Source organism: Callorhinchus milii, unplaced genomic scaffold (genome assembly GCF_018977255.1).
Source record: "Callorhinchus milii isolate IMCB2004 unplaced genomic scaffold, IMCB_Cmil_1.0 Scaffold5, whole genome shotgun sequence".
Lineage (NCBI taxonomy): Eukaryota > Metazoa > Chordata > Chondrichthyes > Chimaeriformes > Callorhinchidae > Callorhinchus > Callorhinchus milii.
In genome coordinates, this window is record NW_024704746.1 from 65,383,825 (window position 1) to 65,401,932 (window position 18,108).

The 18,108-nt window shown below is 43.0% G+C and overlaps 1 protein-coding gene across 2 annotated transcripts in view; it reads right to left on the reverse strand.

Moving 5' to 3' along the window:
• mkln1 (muskelin 1, intracellular mediator containing kelch motifs) overlaps window positions 1-15,687 on the reverse strand; it is a 64,458-nt gene extending 48,771 nt beyond the window's left edge. For both annotated transcript variants that reach the window (XM_007890829.2, XM_007890828.2), the window contains exons 1-5: window positions 15,555-15,687; window positions 7,148-7,217; window positions 3,245-3,387; window positions 2,595-2,683; window positions 1,086-1,195 (exon numbers count right to left, since the gene is read on the reverse strand). In XM_007890829.2, the coding sequence (XP_007889020.1) occupies window positions 1,086-1,195; window positions 2,595-2,683; window positions 3,245-3,387; window positions 7,148-7,217; window positions 15,555-15,649 (507 nt within the window). In that variant the 5' untranslated portion in view covers window positions 15,650-15,687. The remainder of the gene's footprint in view (window positions 1-1,085; window positions 1,196-2,594; window positions 2,684-3,244; window positions 3,388-7,147; window positions 7,218-15,554) is intronic.
• Between the last annotated feature and the right edge of the window lie 2,421 nt (window positions 15,688-18,108).

Genomic DNA, 18,108 nt, shown 5'->3' on the forward strand with positions numbered 1-18,108 from the left:
AAATGTTTACCAATACTATAAAATACTATAAACAGCAACACTGCGGGAAATTAATTTAGCTTTCCATCTACTGACAAATAAAACGTTCTTCCAACATGAAAGGCGGTAGGAATCATCATTATTACACCGAAAAAGAAGCCCCAGGGAACCTTTTTCAACGAATGCTAATTTTCCTATTTCACTTCAGTGAATCTACCATTGGTTACTTTATTTCCTTACTATTGAGTAATTTAAGGACTTAACATGCCAATGAGCTCACTAATTCAGGTGCTGCCAAAGGTTGACTCACTGGAAGCTACCACTTCCTTATTTTGATGCAATTTCTCACCAAACTGAATCAGCATTTATCATGCAGGTTTGCACACCATGCGCCTCTCACGTCGAGAGGACGTTCCAAGGCGCTGGATTACATAACTCGGGTTTTCATTGTTTGCAAACCCATTTCATGCTGAACTGTGTTGCCCACCGGGAAGCTCGTAGGGAGTTCCTGGTACCTATCATCCAGCTGGTGAGGGCTCAAACCCACGCTTGTTGGATGTCGAATGACCAACTTGTGGTTATTCTTGTAGTGGTAAGCAGGATCTCCTCGGAACTACTCTATAAGCCAAAGCCCAATGGGGTAGAGTGGTCCCAGCTGGACAAGCAGCAGGAAAGCCAGACAGAGTTATCCAATGGCAACCTATGCAGTTTTAGCTGGTTAACACTCCAGCAGTTACCCCAACGCGCACTCTGGGGTCCCCAAGCCTTGGCTCTGGCCAACCTGCACCTAATACTTTCTGGAAAGACACCCAGCTGTCCAAAACCACCCTTCAAAAGTCTTCAGCCACTGGTGATAGTGTGTGTGTGTGGGGGGGGGGGGGGGGTCGGTGTAAATTCACCTTACTTAACTCAAACTAAATGTGGAAATAAACCCCTTATCACATCACTGAATCATCTTAAAACGCTTCACAGAATTTACTGTAGAGTGGAGTGACTGTCTAGTTTGTATCCAAACAGTTTAGAAAGCGATCATCAGAAGTATCAAGCATTAACATAATTTAACATGAAATAAGATTGCTTAAATGTAACACAATAAATAGGCCTACCTTGCTGTACCAGTTAAGGCATGGTTGCACAACATCTGGTTCATCTATCCCATGTAGTTCAGCATACCAGATGCTGAAGTTAAAGCTGGGGCCCCAGGACATTAATGGAACTATTTGTGAAAAAAAAGGTGAATATTAGCTTCAGGAACAGCTGAATCACTTTCCTCATACCTCAAGACCAGTAAACCCATCCACCGTCCATTGATAGCGCCTCCAATCTTTGCCCACTCACGCACCTTTGCTACATCAACATATAAACAGTAGATGATGCTGCAGAAAGAGCAGGTCGCCTGGCTCATTTCCCCCTTCCTTCCCCTACGAAGGCCAGGCCAATTTATCCTCCCCGGCTGTGACCAGCAAACTCAGCAGTTTGGATACTCTAACATTGCATTGTGATTGATTTCTGCACGTGTCAGGCACCCATCTGATTATGATACAATTGGGAGAGTCTCTATTAATTTCTTTCTTTATTCCCCGATATTCCTTATTCCTTGTATTCTTAAATTTGAAAAATACTTCTAATCCATATACCTTCCGAAACCTGGCTCTGAAGACTCATGTTGCTCCAATCTTAAGATCGATAGAACTAGGTCAGCGTGCCCTTTGAAAATAAATACTTTCTGACAAATTGAGATGCTACTGATGAAAATGAGCGGGATTAGCAATTCAAATGTGCCCAAAATAACTGTTCTTAACACATAAAGGGTTAAAACAAGCGCAGTACTTAAAAGATTTAATTCAGTTTCCCGTGGCCAAAGGCTTACAGCAGAAAACTGAATGTATTACTTCACTGGCAATCACACTGAATGGGGTCTTACAATGGCCAGCGTGGGAAAAGGAAAATATAACTGAATCGGATGATATGAATCAGTTGGTCAGAAGTAATTTAAGACAAGATTCAAACTACGTTTTAGGGTTTAAGATTTATCGATGCCAGGGTGGTCCAACCTGAGAGCCAGATGCCCTATTTGAGAAAAGACTGCGGGCTGCATAAACATTTTGGTGTTTTCCTTCCAGAAACATAACATTACATTTACGGTTTATGGAGGGAGCAGGTGGGCCAGATAAAATGGAAGGAGGGAGATGGGGCGCGGATGAAATCGGCCGCCAATTGGACTTCCCTGATCTACAGTTCGGGTGTGCGCACATTTTCTGTAGCACGCGTCCTCTAATAGGCTTCAAACACATGTACTTTTGAAGCATATTGCACTCGGAACACATCACAAGGAGGGGAGGATAGAATTACATTGAATGATTCAGCACGAAACAGGCTATTTGACCCGACACAAGCCTCTACCCTTACTATTCCCTTCTATCTCATGTACAAAACAAATTTCCTTTTAAATGCATTGATGCCTTTTGCTTCAACCATGCAAGGATGGGGGAACATTTGAAAAAAGACCATTTATGTATATTAGTGGCTTTGCTCCATCTGGGTGATGATATTCTACTCCCGTTCAAAACTTTTTCTTTTTAAGAAAATAAGAAGAACTCAATCAGTAACCTTACCTATTTTAACGAATCGACAGGGGAACATCTGATCATCAATTTTGTGCTTCAAGGTGAAGGTCTCCTTGTTGTAATCATTCTTCAAGCCACTGTGAATCAATCCCAGGTTTCAAAATTAATAGATGATTCTCCTCAATTCAAAAACAATTCAAATAATGTGCTCATTCATAATTCATGATAGAACAAAAGCTACTAGTCAGTACCTAAAATATTGAATGTTTCACTTGCCGGGTGAGTTGATTATAACATTCTCAATTCTATGACTTTTGTAATGCTTAATGCCTGCTCCATACTAGCTACACTCTGTAGGCAAAACTGGCTAGTTCTCCTACAAATACGGTTCACTGCACTTTATAGAAAGTCCGAAGAGCTTTGAGAAGGGGATCGACACATTTAAAATTAAACACAAATTAGTCCAAATTAGCCATCAACCCAAGAATCTATTGATAGAAAAGTTTCTCTGAAAAGATTAAACTTTAACCTGAAGAAGAAAACAATTCAGTCATTGCTGAGAAATATAGTAATAATAAACCTTGCATTTGATATAGCGCCTTATCATGTCGTTGAGAAGTCTCAAAGCGCTTCGTAGAATATATTGTAAAATGAATTGACTGGGCGAAACGCGACAGCCAATAAACTTGATGACTTGCCTTGATAACAGTTCGGTCATGTTTTCTTCACTCATTCCCCCATAAACTTTGAACTTCTTCATGTTGCAGACGTGGGTCTTTTCATACTTGCCAAAGGTAATGCTCTGGACTATAGCTGGCCTCTCAAGTTTCAGGATCAAATACTGAAAGGAAAATTAAAGAATGTACAATGGCATTTTATAAAAGCATTTCAAAGGTAGTGAAAGCGAAGAAAGAAATTAATTGAAATGCAGATTTGTTAAAAGTTGATAAGCGTAGAAATGTTCAGAACAATTTTTTAAGAGGAGAATCATTCACAGAGATAAAAGTCGTGCAATGGTTTCAGTGGGTCATCTCGCAAACATAATGGAGCTTTTTGGGAAGGTAATAAATCTGTGGACATTAAAGCTTTCCACCGGCTAAAGTATCAAAGAAATTTTAGAGGCATTTAATAAAGTTCTGTGAAGCCTTTAAAGAAGGAGATGCACAGAATTAATGGCAAAATAGCTTGCCGAAGAGGAGCTGATACAGCAATCATAGTTCAATGACTTATAGATAAGCTCTTCTGATAGCATAGAGTAGAGTTCTGGATAGGTCTATGCTGAGCACATACTCCGAAATAATACTATTGATCACGCCAAACCACACAGACAAGTGCAGCATTCGAAAGGTTGAATTCATTTAGACCTTTCTGAATTTAAAGCAGATAAGGAGCAGAAGGTATCAACTTTTGTATTTGGGACCCCATAAAGTCTCTAAGCACAGCACATGGATACAGAATAAGTGGAGAACTTACTAAGAGAAATTACTAAGAGAACAATTTTGGTGTGGTCAAGGTATCTGGTCAATCTGAAGGGATAACCAATAAGGCTCACCAACTAGCGAGATAGAGAACTCACTAACACCAAATTTAGAGACCAAAAGTATGGTACTTCGAAGAACAAAGATGATTGGGTAAAGGTCACAAAAGTGAACTGGTTTTCAGTAAGGAGTCAGATGAAAGAAATGTTCCCAGTCTTTAAAATGCTGAAATGATTTAGCTCTAAGACAAACATTTGAAATTGTGATGATAAAACAAGAGAACTCGAACACAAAATTGTCAAGCCTGCTTTCGTACATTTAATGCACTTAATGTTTTGTACCATTATCCCACTGAAACTAAGGTATCTAAACTCAAATAAAGAGAAACAAACAAGCTTACATTTATATAGTGTCTTATCACATCAAAAACATCTCAAAACGCTATACAGGTAAATTACCTGTCAAATGCTGACAGTTTAGATAAATCTAGTTCCAAGTATAATTTTAAACTAATGCTCTTCTAGAGACGAGATGAAGAAATCTTCATGCATGCAGTAAATTTTATACAGTTATACAATTATGCTACATAGTGCAGTGTGAAAACCTAAGGTTAGCAAATTTATTTGTTGAATTTTTTTAAAAATCCTGCCAATATAAAACAATTTTCTCCCTTTTGTATTGCACAAAAACAATTACTTTTTTTCAGCATAACTCAGAATGGCAGATAGAATAATGGAGGGTTTGCAGCGTAGACCTTTGTGTCTAAGACGATGCTGCTTTACATGAACAACATCTTGCACTTATATAGCCCCCTTTAAGCTGGGTAGCGTTCTGGAGAGATTGTTGTATAATCTGATAAAAATAAATGATCAGTCATGGATCAACTCAACCTAGAGCCAAGAATTAAAAATTGTTTTCTAATAACCTACAAAATAACATTTTGTTTCAGGTACTACACGAATTTGTATTCAGTTTCAAATTAAGCCAGTCGAGTTAATGAGAAACTGTCATGTTCCACTGATTTTTTGCAACTTCATTTTACTCCCTTGTTAATTTAAAAATAAGTATTCCTCCGGCTCCGAAATTCATCCCAAAACTTTCAAATTAATTGGCTGCTGATCTGCGGAAATTTGTTAATGTAAATTAGTTACCGTGTTTGCACGCCTAACATTCTGTTCATGTTAAATACACCTTTTGTGCAGAATCACTGCTTGAAATGCTTTTCAACTGAATAAGGTTTATAGGGGTACACATCTGTCACAACAGATCTCTCTCAAAAACCTACTTCATGTTATTTCTCTTGCGGAGTTCTGCTGCAGTCCAGGCTCAATAAGCAAGACAGCATTCAATTGATTGGTCCTCCTATTTTATGTCTGCTCTCAGAAGGAAAACTCTTGATCCATTGCTTACGGTCATGCACATCAGTTTTGCCTTTCTTTACACACTTAGCCATAAATGCTACAAAAGTTTCCACCACTCGGTCATGACTGACATGAGCGTTGGCCCAAAGGACGTGAAGCTGAACAAAAAATTTACACTTGAAATTTTGGCGTTTTCATTCATGTCCTTATTTCAGTCATTTTCTTTTTACTTCCCGATTAACTGCTCCCCAGCACAATTGGCTGCCACATTTTTCTCACAAAATACAGTCAATCCACTTTACAGTATATTCTGTGAAGCGCTTTGAGATGTCTCAATGACATGATGAGGAGCTATATCAAATGCAAGGATTTTTATTGTTATTAATGCAACTGAGCACGATAGTATTTTGGCAGATGGTGAGCCTGACCTCATGTCAGAGCAGAATAAAGTTCATTCACCTCTGTGACCGAAAGTTCAAGTGCATTGCAGACGAATTATCAATTTATACCATTTTAATGCCTTTCCTTAGAATGGAACTTTCTGAAGCAATAGAGCTTTCCAGTTTAGATGTAAATTCCCCCAAATGATTTCCACAGTTGTTTGCGCTTTCTGGACATGTATACCCACATAATGGATTAAAAATCTGATTTATCTCAGGTAATGTGAAGTACAAAAAGATTTGGATCAACAATCAATGTGGAGCTAATCCAGTTGACATCAAAATTTTGATGTCTGGCATGAAATCAAATTCTAAGTCAAGCTCCTTTTCGGTAAGACCAAGTCGAGATAAATGCAAGGATTATTATTATTATTATTAATGACAGATTTATACCGGCAAAGGAAGAAAAGTCAGACTGATACAACCCTCCAAACTATAGTATGAACAGCATATAAGGAGGTAAATTTCATCTTACAGACCAAACCAAATAGAACAAGAATTAGCTAGCTTAAAATCTTCTGGTGCAATGCTATATAACTACTTTCAAACTTTTATAACAACAGCAAAATAACATTTATAGAGAGCCTTTCACGTCGGGAGGACGTCCCAAGGAGCTGGACAATCAGGAGTCAGGACCTGAGCATGGGGCAGGGGTGGGGTGGGGGTGAGGGAAGGCAGAGAGGTGGGTGGGCGACTTAAGGCACAACTGAAGAGGAGACCGGCCTCGAAAGAGGCAAGGGAGGAAGCGAGGCAAAGTGACTGCGGGATGGAGTTCCAGAGTGTGGGGGCAGAGAGGCTGAAAGCCCGGCCACCGATGGTAGGGCGGGAGACATGGATCAGGCCGGAGCCCGATGAACAGAGAGCGCGGGCAGGTGGGTAGGGAGTCAGCAGGTCAGAGAGGTAGGAGGGGGCAAGGCCATGGATGGCCTTGAAAACGAGGATCTTAAATTCGATCCTCTGGGGGAATGGGGCGCCAGTGGAGTCGGGTGAGGGTGGGAGTGATGGGGTCACAGAGCCTGGTGTGCGAGAGTACACAACCTGCAGAATTTTGGATGATCTGCAGCTTGTGAAGGGAAGAGTTGCAATAGCAATAAGCCAAGCAATCTCACCAGGTTTGTTTTTTCTTTGGGGGGGAGGGGGGGGGGGAGAGAGAGAAGGAAAGAAAAGAAAAATACACAAGTTGAAAGTTCTGTGAAGCATTATAAAATGACAAAAGTCAGGAGTGCAATGATATATTAATCAAGATACTAACAAGGTTAATATTAATTATTATTATTAATAGCTATTTCCAAGGAAGAAAACAAAGAGTTAAGGGCTTTCACCTGAGGAGGGTAGTTGCTCTCAGAAGACCATCTTGAAGACTGGTCGTGAGGTTTGTCCACCAAAATGTTTCTGAAAGAAAACAAAATCCCAAATCAGCCGTCACCAACCCGATAGTCACAAGCTTTTCATTTAATAGTCACATCATACTACTACTCATGGCATTACAGGATTTCCCCCCCACCACTCCTGGCATTATGACCTACATCAAGCAGTTTTTACAGATTCATAGACTGTTACGGCACAGAAGGAGGCCATTCGGCCCATCGAGTCTGTGCCGGCTCTTTGACAGAGCAAGTCACTTTCACTAACCCCAATCACCAGCTTTCTCCCCATCGCCAGCTTTCTCCCCAAGTTGGCTGCAAGTTCAACTATTCCAACACAATGATCTGTTCTCTCAAATAAATGCCTTCCGCTTAAAACAAAATCAAATCCCAAGCAAATCAAATTAACATTCCAAATAAATAAAGTGGAAATCAATCAAAATCTTCAAGTCCGCACTATGTACCAGTTTAGCTAAATATGACCAAGTCATAGTTCTCTGACCACTCTTTTGCACATTCCAGATCATTTCGTTCTTTGCAGTCTACATAAAAAAGACCAATGCAATCCATTAATTTTCGTATCAAGATGCCACCTCCCTACCTTTCGACCGCCTCTCTCCCCACTCCACTGCCTCCGCTCGGCTGTCTCTAGTCTCCTGTTTGTCCCTCCGCTCCACCATCGGCGGCCACGCTTTCAGCCACTACGCCTCAAAGTTTTTGGAACTTTCTCCCTGAATCCCTCCATCTTTCCCCTCTTCTAGATCATGACTAAAGACTTCCTCTTTGACGGTGCTTACAGTCATCTCCTCCCTCCCCCTGACTCGGCATCCGCCACCGTTAATCGCTCCAAGAGGCTGCCCCACGTGAACGGTGCTGTACAAATAATAATAATCCTTAAAGTTGCATTTGCATTATCAGATCTTCGCGACGTCTCAAAGTGCCTCACAGAATATACCATCAAGTGAATTGACTATATTTTGTAGGCAAACCGCGGCAGCCAACTGCAAGTTGTTGTTGTTTATTTCGGCTGAGCTACTTGGATAGGAGGTAAAACCAATACTGTCAGAAACTAAATAACTAACCAGGAAAGCATTCCTCATTGCTATACCATTTTCACAAAACGAAAAGCAAGATGAAATGTGGTATAAGACACTGATTTTGAAGTCTGCATATAAAATGCGCAAATAGCAGGCATACAAGGGACCTCACAAATGTGTTCCATTTTTCACTTAAAATGCTAAAGTTTAGACAACACAATTTACAAGAAAATTAACATTTATATAGCGCCTTTCATGTCAGGAGGATGTCTCAAGGCTCTTAAAATATAATTTAGAGTACAATGAATAAGATGTACAGTGTTAGGGTTGCCACGCACACTAGGGGAGACTTTTACTCGTCAATTCCAGTGATTAAACCGAAAAAAAACCACTGAATTTACGAGTACCCCCACAAGCTGTGTACATTTTCTTTTAATAGTGATGGTTGTCTGCAGACCAGACTTCACAGCAGCAAACAGAAAGCTGAGCAAATCAAGCGTCTAATGTGGGATTTATAGCACCAGTAAATCCAGCTATTTATGTTAAATTAGGAGCTTGCCTTTTAGTGCATGGGGAAGAGGGAGGTAAACAGCTTAAGGCTGATCATCGCAGTGCAACATCAACTGAGAAGCAACAGTTAAAATTTTAAAGACAATGTTGGTTCTCGACCATTGCATGAATTTAGTGCCAGAAATAGCACGGTTGCCAGATAACTGGAAATGCGATCCTTCCCTTGCTCCAATCTTAGTTTTGGAAACTGTTTTCCTTACAAAACTATGGTTCCTCGGACATCAGCACATTAGCCTCGGCAATGAATACTATCATAATAACAATAATAATCCTTGCATTTGATACAGCGCCTTATTACATCTTCAACGATTATTAGCCCCAGAAAAGCGACCTACCAATCGACTAACAACCGGGTTCCTACGTACTGCTAGGTAAACAAAGGCATGCGGAGTAAGCAAGCTAACCCGCCAATGGGCCACATTTCAATGGAATAAAGCAATACAGAAATTATTTCTAAAGTCAATTATAGTGAATCTGAGTGAAATTAGGCTCGGTCAAGCAGTCTTTCTTGCCCTTGCTTTAATACGAAAAGGCACATTACACCCACTGGGAACAAATTAGTAGTATTAAGATTCATAGATGAAGGCTAAATTTGAACTGCACTTGAGTTGCAGATCGAGCATTTCACAGAATAAAAGACCAACGATGAATGCACAGAGCAAAGCCAATGACCTGGGGATTATAACTAAGCCAGTCTTTTAGGGCTCCAAATCAATTACTGGAATGCTTAAAAACCATAGATCTTGCCATCCAGTTCTTTATCACCAAGACTACCATATTTAACCATTTGTGAACCATAAAACCAGTCCTACAAATAAATCAACTGATCAAATTTTAATCTTTTTGTAAGTCAGCTGAGTGGCTGTGTTTTGCAATGTATTCTTTGTTTGAAATGCATGAATATCCAGCTACAAGTCAGCAGAAACAACAACAACAAAATCACATTTATAGAGCATCTTTCAAGTCGGGAGGACGTCCCAAAGTACTGAACAGTCAGGTGTCGGAGCCTGAGCATGGGGGAGGGGTGGTATAGGGGTGAGGGAAGGCAGATAGCTGGGAGGGCGACCAAAGGCACGGTCGAAGAGAACATTTTTTACACAAACAACATTTTTAGTCCGCTACCTCAGCCATAATAGTGCATTAATGTGGAAATGGAAAGGGAGAAAAGAAATAGATCCATAAAGTGCAGAATATTGAATGGAAGCAAGAGAAAGGAACACTTTTTGGTTNAAAAAAAACAATCTCCAGGGGGTAATATTAGAAATAACCCACGCAGTCACTATTTATCTTATAGCTGCAGTTAACTCTTCAGGCCCAATCCATCATTCCGAATTTTCCTGTAAAGTGCAATGACTGCATTTGGAGGCATACATGGCAGACAATTTGGAAATGGAAATCTCCCGCAAATAGCCTGACGCAACCAAAAGGTAAAGAAAATGTACTTATCAGGTCATTGTTTATACTTCCAAATCCCTGGGTCACATTCAGCTCTGATCTGGTCAACTTGACAAATCAATTCATGGCTTGAGGCTAAGGGCCTCTAAGTCAAAATTCTTAACCATCTTTTATTTAGTTTAGTAGATAAAATTCACATATTTATATTGGCCAACTGCTAAATCCATTGGACATACAGAGATAACTGGTACTTTCTTTTAGAAAAAAGTGCCACGCAATCAATCTGAAAGTGACTAAGTTTCCCAAATCTGATAAATTCTGATAGAAGCAAGTTTCCAAGTAGGCAATAAACTAACCAGATCTAGTGTTTGCCCTTAAACAATAAAACAAATGTTTCCAATATAAACAGAAACTGAAATTTCCGCTAATACCTCATCTCAGATGTGTACTCATTATCTAAAGCATAATAACAGACATGATAATTTGGAGTCACGTAACGTAGTGGTGAGCACACTTGCCTCACAAGTGAGAGGTCCCAGGTTGAATTCCCGGTCAGGGCGAAACCTTAGGCAAGTTTTCTTACTCCACACGACTCTGTTTACCAGCAGTACGTAGGTACCCGGTTGTTAAGTCGATTGACGGATCACTTTCCAGGGGCAATAAACTCTCAAAAATAATTTGGGTCACTCAATCCACGACTGTTTGTGGGACACTGCTGTGTGCAATTGGCTGTCACATTTCGCCCACAAATGCGCAGTCAATCCACTTTACAAAATATTTTAGCGCTTTGATACATCTCAACGACGTTATCAGGTGCTACATCAAATGCTAAATTATTAAAACAAATGATGAAAACTGAAGGTCTATAACTGAATTTTGTGCATAAGTTTTTCAAACAGTGGATTGTGCAGCAACGCAATTTAGTCATCAGTGTTTTTTTTACTACAGCACCACAAGAATTCCCATTAGTTGCATATTCACTACTCCCTGAACAATTATTTCTAACTTGTATTATTCATCTACCCATGCAGCATACCAATCAAACTATTAAAATAAATGTTCTCCAATTTGTAAGTGTGATCAGCAGAGTATCTGGAACCGGGTTCTGGTAAATTTCTTGGCAATATACCCTAGACAGAGTTTTTACATTCATCGTAGCATTTTGCATGTCCATTTTTTGATTCCAGCTATAGCTGATTTCAATTATCTCTTTATTGTTCTGCAGATACAAACACATCACATGTAGAATTTTACCAAAATGCCTCAATTCCACTTCCTCAACCCACTTCAAATTTCAGGAGAATATTTTTCCAATTTATCGTTTGGAAAAAATTCTACTTTGGCCGACTCTAAACATGCAGTTATTTTTGTTAAATTGACCCAAAGCACACCATAAATATGGGACATTTCCAATATGTCCTCAAATGACATAGTACTACTTTTTTCTATGGTTGTTGGGCAAATCACAAAGAATTACATAATTGACATTGATCTGTACTTCTACGGATCTGGATAATAATCCAGAACAATAGAATTGAACAGGTGAGGAACCTACAACACTGCTCATTTGTTGCGCTAACTACCATTTTAACGAAATACGAAATTATTCAGCAGTAACTATTTGACAATTAAAAGAAACATGACTTGAAATGCCTCGATTTGCAAAGCAAGTTGCACAAGGTTTCCTTTGATACTATAATTTAAGGAAACAATTTGTAAAAATTGTTAAAAATTTGTAAAATCTACTGTTTTTGCCGGGAGGACAGCAGTTAACACACACTTTCCAGAACTGGCACAAACAATTACAACTGTATCATTGATGAACAAAAAACGTAGATTGTCTGCATATAAATCTGTCCATGTACTGGCAAATACTTTACTCAATTATTCAAATGCAACTGTGCACTTAACCACATGGCTAACATACATCAGCAATGCCCTGTGCAGTCAATACAAGTACAAGAACAAAAAATTACATTTGTATAGCGCCTTTCACGTCAGTATTTTCTTAGATCACACAACTACCATTACCCACAAAGGGACAAATCTAACTTGGAAAATACAGGTTTGATACCAGCGGTTGGCAGACATTCATTACTAAATCCTCTGCTGTTTTAGCAATAAGCAAACTTGTAGTTATTGCAGTCTTCAGCACTATTCATGGTTCAGAAATCATCAAATACAAACAACTTACAGCATACTTGACTTCAGAAAACTCTAAACAAAACGATGTTCTTCAGATCAGCGTTTGTAACAGTATAATCTCAAAACCCGCATTTGAACTGGCTTTATTTGCTGATCAAAGGTTGTATCTAATTGTTTTCCAAATGTTTGAAGTACAGAGTTATTGGCTGCCAATATTTGAAGCACATAATATTTATCCACAGGTAATTGAAACATATCACATAAATAAATTCCAAGATAAATCTCTCCAGAGGAAAGTACATAAGTATGGTCAACTGCATATCATAAGTTACAAACTTACCCTCCTGACAGACTTACTGCCCTAAATAAAAGCCAACCACTTTTACTTGTTTTCCTTCTCAAACTCTAGTCCTGACAACTAACAGTTTCCCTCCATAACTATGTTCTGTTCTATCGCTGTATCAAGGTTTATATCTAACTTCTTTGTTGTATCCTCCACTCAAATAATCCTCTTCGCAAGTTAAGTTTCAGTTCAGCGTCTCTTGAACTTTGGCAATTCATTTGTCATTATCTGACATCTCGAACATTTTTAACCAAGTCTTTCATGTTCTTCGAAACAAGTTTTGGTCCAAAGATACCTATTTGCAAATCAACGTTCTGTGTGTAATTTTTATGGCTTATCCTTGGGTTTTTTTCTTCCATCAACTCAGGAGCTCCGCAAGGCTTTGTATCTCACACAATTTACTCCTTCTCCACATCATTATTTCTTCCACTAGACATCCAACTTGTCCACAGCTGCTGCTGATTTTATTCCATAATGATCAATGTTCTTCAAATTGCATAGCAAAAGAGCACACAATCCTTATTTAAATCAAATTATTCAGCCCCTCCCAGCCGTCCGGTGGTGGCGGGGGGGGGGCAAACAGCAAAAAGTCATTTAGTGTAATTCTTCAATGTCAGTTTTTATGCCCCTTAAAATCAAAATAACAACAACAAGTTTCAGATTTACTAACCATCCTTGTCCACCTGACTTACTTGGCTTTACTTGGCTATCTCTGATCTCAAGTGAAATACTCACAGCTCATACATTGGTGAAGCTGCTAAAAAGCTAGATCTCTCTTTTGTACGAAACATCAATTTGCCCCCTAACTCTTCCATTTATAAACCCCAAGACCATCTAAGACTTAAATATTACTCCTGGATCTGGAGTGCGTCTTCAATCACATCTCGTACTGTAGAAAAAATTGCAAGAAAGGACTTGCCATTCAATAGGTGATCCTTTCACTTTTCTTTGTCACTATGTTTCTTGCTTTTCTTCATTTTAATGAATTGGGCAACTTCAAAGACTCTGATTAATTAAATCTGCATTGCATTAAAATTTCACCATTCTACCTTAATGGAATTATACGTAAGATGATTCTCTTTCCCTCAACATAGACAATTGTGGCTTCTGTAATAAACTAGCACATTTCAGAAATTAGCACTTAGCCAACAAAGTAATAAACATGGTCATCTCGACCATGATAAAAAGAAAACAAGGTAAATCAGCCAGAAATTGAAATAATAATGATAATACTAACGCTTGCATTTGATTATCATGCCTTATCACGTCTTCAAGACGTCTCAAAGGCTTCACAGAATATACTGTAAAATGAATTGACTGTATATTTTGTGGGCAAAATGATGCATGTGTTATTGCAACTTCACGTATATATTTTAAGGTTTTATTGATAAATACAGAAATCAATTCTGAAAGGAGCATCAAATTTTCCTCAGATGCCATTGAATACCCTGTGCAAAGGAATGGGTGGTGAGAACCCAAAGTCTCGCAGTGCAGTTCCCACAGACAGAACGATACAGCATAATCTAATCTTTGAAAAGGAGCAGGCATTAAAGATGTAGGAAATAAAGTACAATTTCAACAATTTCCCCTTCTTCCCCCTCCTTTCTCCCCATCCCAACTTTCCCCTTCCTTCCCCCTCTGCCCAATTTCAAGTGAACTGACTGTTGTTTGTATGCTCCCAAAATAACAGTCAACACACTTTACAGTAAATTCTGTGAAGCGCTTTGAGAGGTCTCAACTACGTGATAAGGATTATTATTAATTCCCCCTCTTTCGTTCTCCTCCCTTTTTCCTTCTTTCTCTCTTCCCCCCCAAACTCTTTCTCTCCCTGTCAATTCCCCACAAATACCTGTATCTCTCAACACTCGTCTGACACTCACTGCAGCAGCAGGTTGCTCAGATTTTAAATAAAAGTATACTGGAAAAAAATTCGAAAGGAGGCGAAGGAAGATAAGACGCAGCACTCCTCCTCCGCCGAGAAACAAACTGCGCAATCTACAGTCAGGTCACTTAACAGTATATTCTGCGGAGAGACGCCTCAACGAAGTGATGAGGCGCTATATCGAACGCAAAATTATTATTATTATTAATTTCCTTCTTGCGTTGGATGCGGCGCCTTATTCTCGCGTCTTCGAGACTCCCCGAAGCGCTTCGCGGGAACGTATGCCGCAAAGCGGAGTGACTCTTTGGTATTTTTTTGGGGGGGGATGGGGGGGGGGCGAAACCTGAATCTCTCAACCGCTCACCTGACACTCGCAGCAGCAGGTTAGCAGTGGTGTTAAATGAAATAATATATATATATGCACACACACACACATATATATATATATACAAAAAAAAGCAAAGGAGGAGAAGGAAGAAAAGAAGCTCTCTTTCTCTCTATCTCTTTCTCTATCTCTCTCTCCCTCCCTCCTCTGCCAAAGAGAGACAGAGGGACGGTGATAGTGGTGGTGAGAGGATGGCACAGCATTAGAAAGGAGAGGTGACGGTCAATCAGAGAGAGAGAGATAGAGAGAGCGTGTTCGTGTGTGTGTGAAGCTCTCGTCGACGTGACGAGGCGCCATAACGAAGGCCAAGGATTATTATTAGGATTATTATTAGTTTCCCCCACTCTTTCCCTCTCCTCCCTCCCTCTCTCCCTTCCCCCCCCACCACGAGGCCCCCTTTATCCTCTCCGCCTCCTTATCCCCCCCCTCCTGCCCCCTCTCTCTCTCTCTCCCTCTCACACTCTCCCCCTGTCTGCCGGCCTCCAGTCTAAATCGAGCCCGAGGCTTCCGAGGCCCAGTCGCGGCCTCTTCCGCCCCGGGGCTGAGGTGACGCGGCCCGCGGGCCAGCAGCGCCCGGGAGGGGGGGGGGGGACGGGAGCGTCACTTACTCGGGGATGTAGCTGGAGGAGTAACTGGACCATTTGTGGACGCAGTAAGTCAGGGCTCTGCTCTCCGGGGGAAGAGGCGCCGCCACCGCCGCCATCTTGTCATCAGCACAGGCTGCCGTTTGCCGCCGCCGCCACCACCACGTGACCAACGGGGGGCGGGGCTGGAGCAGGGGAAGGGGCGGGGCTGGAGCGGGGGAGGGGGCGGGGCTGGAGCGGGGGAGGGGGCGGGGCTGGAGCGGGGAAGGGGCTGGAGCGGGGAAGGGGCTGGAGCGGGGGAGGGGGCGGGGCTGGAGCGGGGGGCGGGGCTGGAGCGGGGGAGGGGGCGGGGCTGGAGCGGGGGAGGGGGCGGGGCTGGAGCGGGGGAGGGGGCGGGGCTGGAGCGGGGGCGGGGGCGGGGCTGGAGCGGGGGAGGGGGCGGGGCTGGAGCGGGGGAGGGGGCGGGGGCGGGGAGGGGGCGGGGCTGGGGCTGGAGCGGGGGAGGGGGCGGGGCTGGGCGGGGGAGGGGGCGGGGCTGGGGCGGGGGAGGGGCGGGGCCGGAGCGGGGGAGGGGCGGGGCGGAGCGGGGGAGGGGGCGGGGCCGGAGCGGGGGAGGGGGCGGGGCTGGGCGGGGCTGGGCGGGAGCGGGGGAGGGGGGGAATCTCTCAGCTCATTCATACACACTTATCCATCTGACACACTCACACTCACTGGGACACACTCACACTCACTGGGACACACTCACACTCACTGGGACACACTCACACTCACTGTGACACACTCACACTCACTGGGACACACTCACACTCACTGACACACTCATCCTCACTGACACTCACTGACACACTCACATTCACTGACACTCACACTCACTGACACACTCATCCTCACTGATACACTCACTGACACACTCACATTCACTGACACTCACACTCACTGACACACTCATCCTCACTGACACTCACTGACACATTCACTGACACTCACACTCACTGACACACTCATCCTCACTGATACACTCACTGACACACTCACACTCATCCTCACTGACACTCACTGACACACACACATTCACTGACACACTCATACTCGCTGACACGCTCACTGACACACTCACTGACACACACACTCACTGACACACACACACTCACTGACACACTCATACTCACTGACACGCTCACTGACACACTCACTGACACACTCATGTTCACTGTCGCACTCATTGATACACATACACTGACTGATGCACTCACACTCACACACACACTGATACACTCACACACAGCGACTGTGTTTGTGGGCGACACCCACATGGTATCCCTGATTTTGCTCACAGCAATGGCCCCGCAACGAGTCGTGAAGTGAATTGGTCGGTGTGTTTTTTCTGGGGAGAATTTCACGTCGGGAGGACGTCCCAAGGCGCTGGACAGAGTACAACACTTCAGACCCGAGCTGGGGTCGGGGGGGGGAAGGGAGGGGAAGGGGTGGTGGCCGATGGCATGGTTGAAGAGGAGGGTCTTGAAGGAGGCTAAGGAGTGGGCGAGGCGGAGTGACTGGGGCATGGAATTCCAGAGGTTGGGGGCAGAGTGGCTGAAGGCTCTCCCGCCAATGGTGGGGCGGATGGGTCGGGGGACATGGAGCAGGCCAGAGCCGGCTGAGCGGAGGGAACGGGCGGGTTAGTAGGGGGTTAGGAAGTCGCAGAGGTGGGGTGGGGCGAGGCCATGGAGGGCTTTGTATGTGAGGACCAGGATCTTGAACTGGATCCTCTGAAGGATAGGGAGCCAATGGAGTCGGGCGAGAATGGAGGAGATGGGGTCACTGAGTTTGGTGCAGGAGAGGACACGGGCTACAGAGTTCTGGATTATCTGCACCTGTGGAGGGAGGAGTTGGGAAAGCCGACAAGCAGGACGTTTGCATAGTCAAGCCTGGAGGTGATGAAGGCATCAACAAGAGTTTCAGTGGCCTGAGGGGTGAGGTAGTGGCGGAGTCGGGCGATGTTACGGAGGTGAGAGAAGGCAGAGCGGGTCATGGCTTGAATGTGGGGGAGAAAAGACGGTTGAAGGTCGAATAAGATACCGAGGTTCCTGACTGGCTTGTAGTGTGCAACCATGGAGGCTGATGCTGCCAGAGCCTGAGGTCCAGAGGCGCTGGTATGAGCCTCAGGAGGGCCTCAGTCTTGTTCACATTCAACTGTAGGAAATTTGCGCTCATCCAGGACTTGATGTCGAATAGGCAGTCTGTCAGGACAGCAGTAGTCCTGCAGTTGAGGGTGGAGGCAGAAAGATAGAGTTGGGTGTCATCTGCACACATGTGGAAGTTGACCCCATGTCTGCGGATGATGACCAAGGGGGAGCATGTAGATATTAAAGAGGAGAGGGACAAAGACAGAGCCCTGGGTGACCCAGACGTGACAGTGCGGGGGCTGGAGGAGAAACCATTAGAGGCAACAAAGTGGAGACGGTGAGAGAGACAGGAATCGAACCAGGCAAGGGCAGGTCCGCAAAGATTAAGTAAGGAGGAGAGGTGTATGAGGATAGAGTGGTCGACAGTGTCGAAGGCGGCAGGGAGGTCAAGGAGG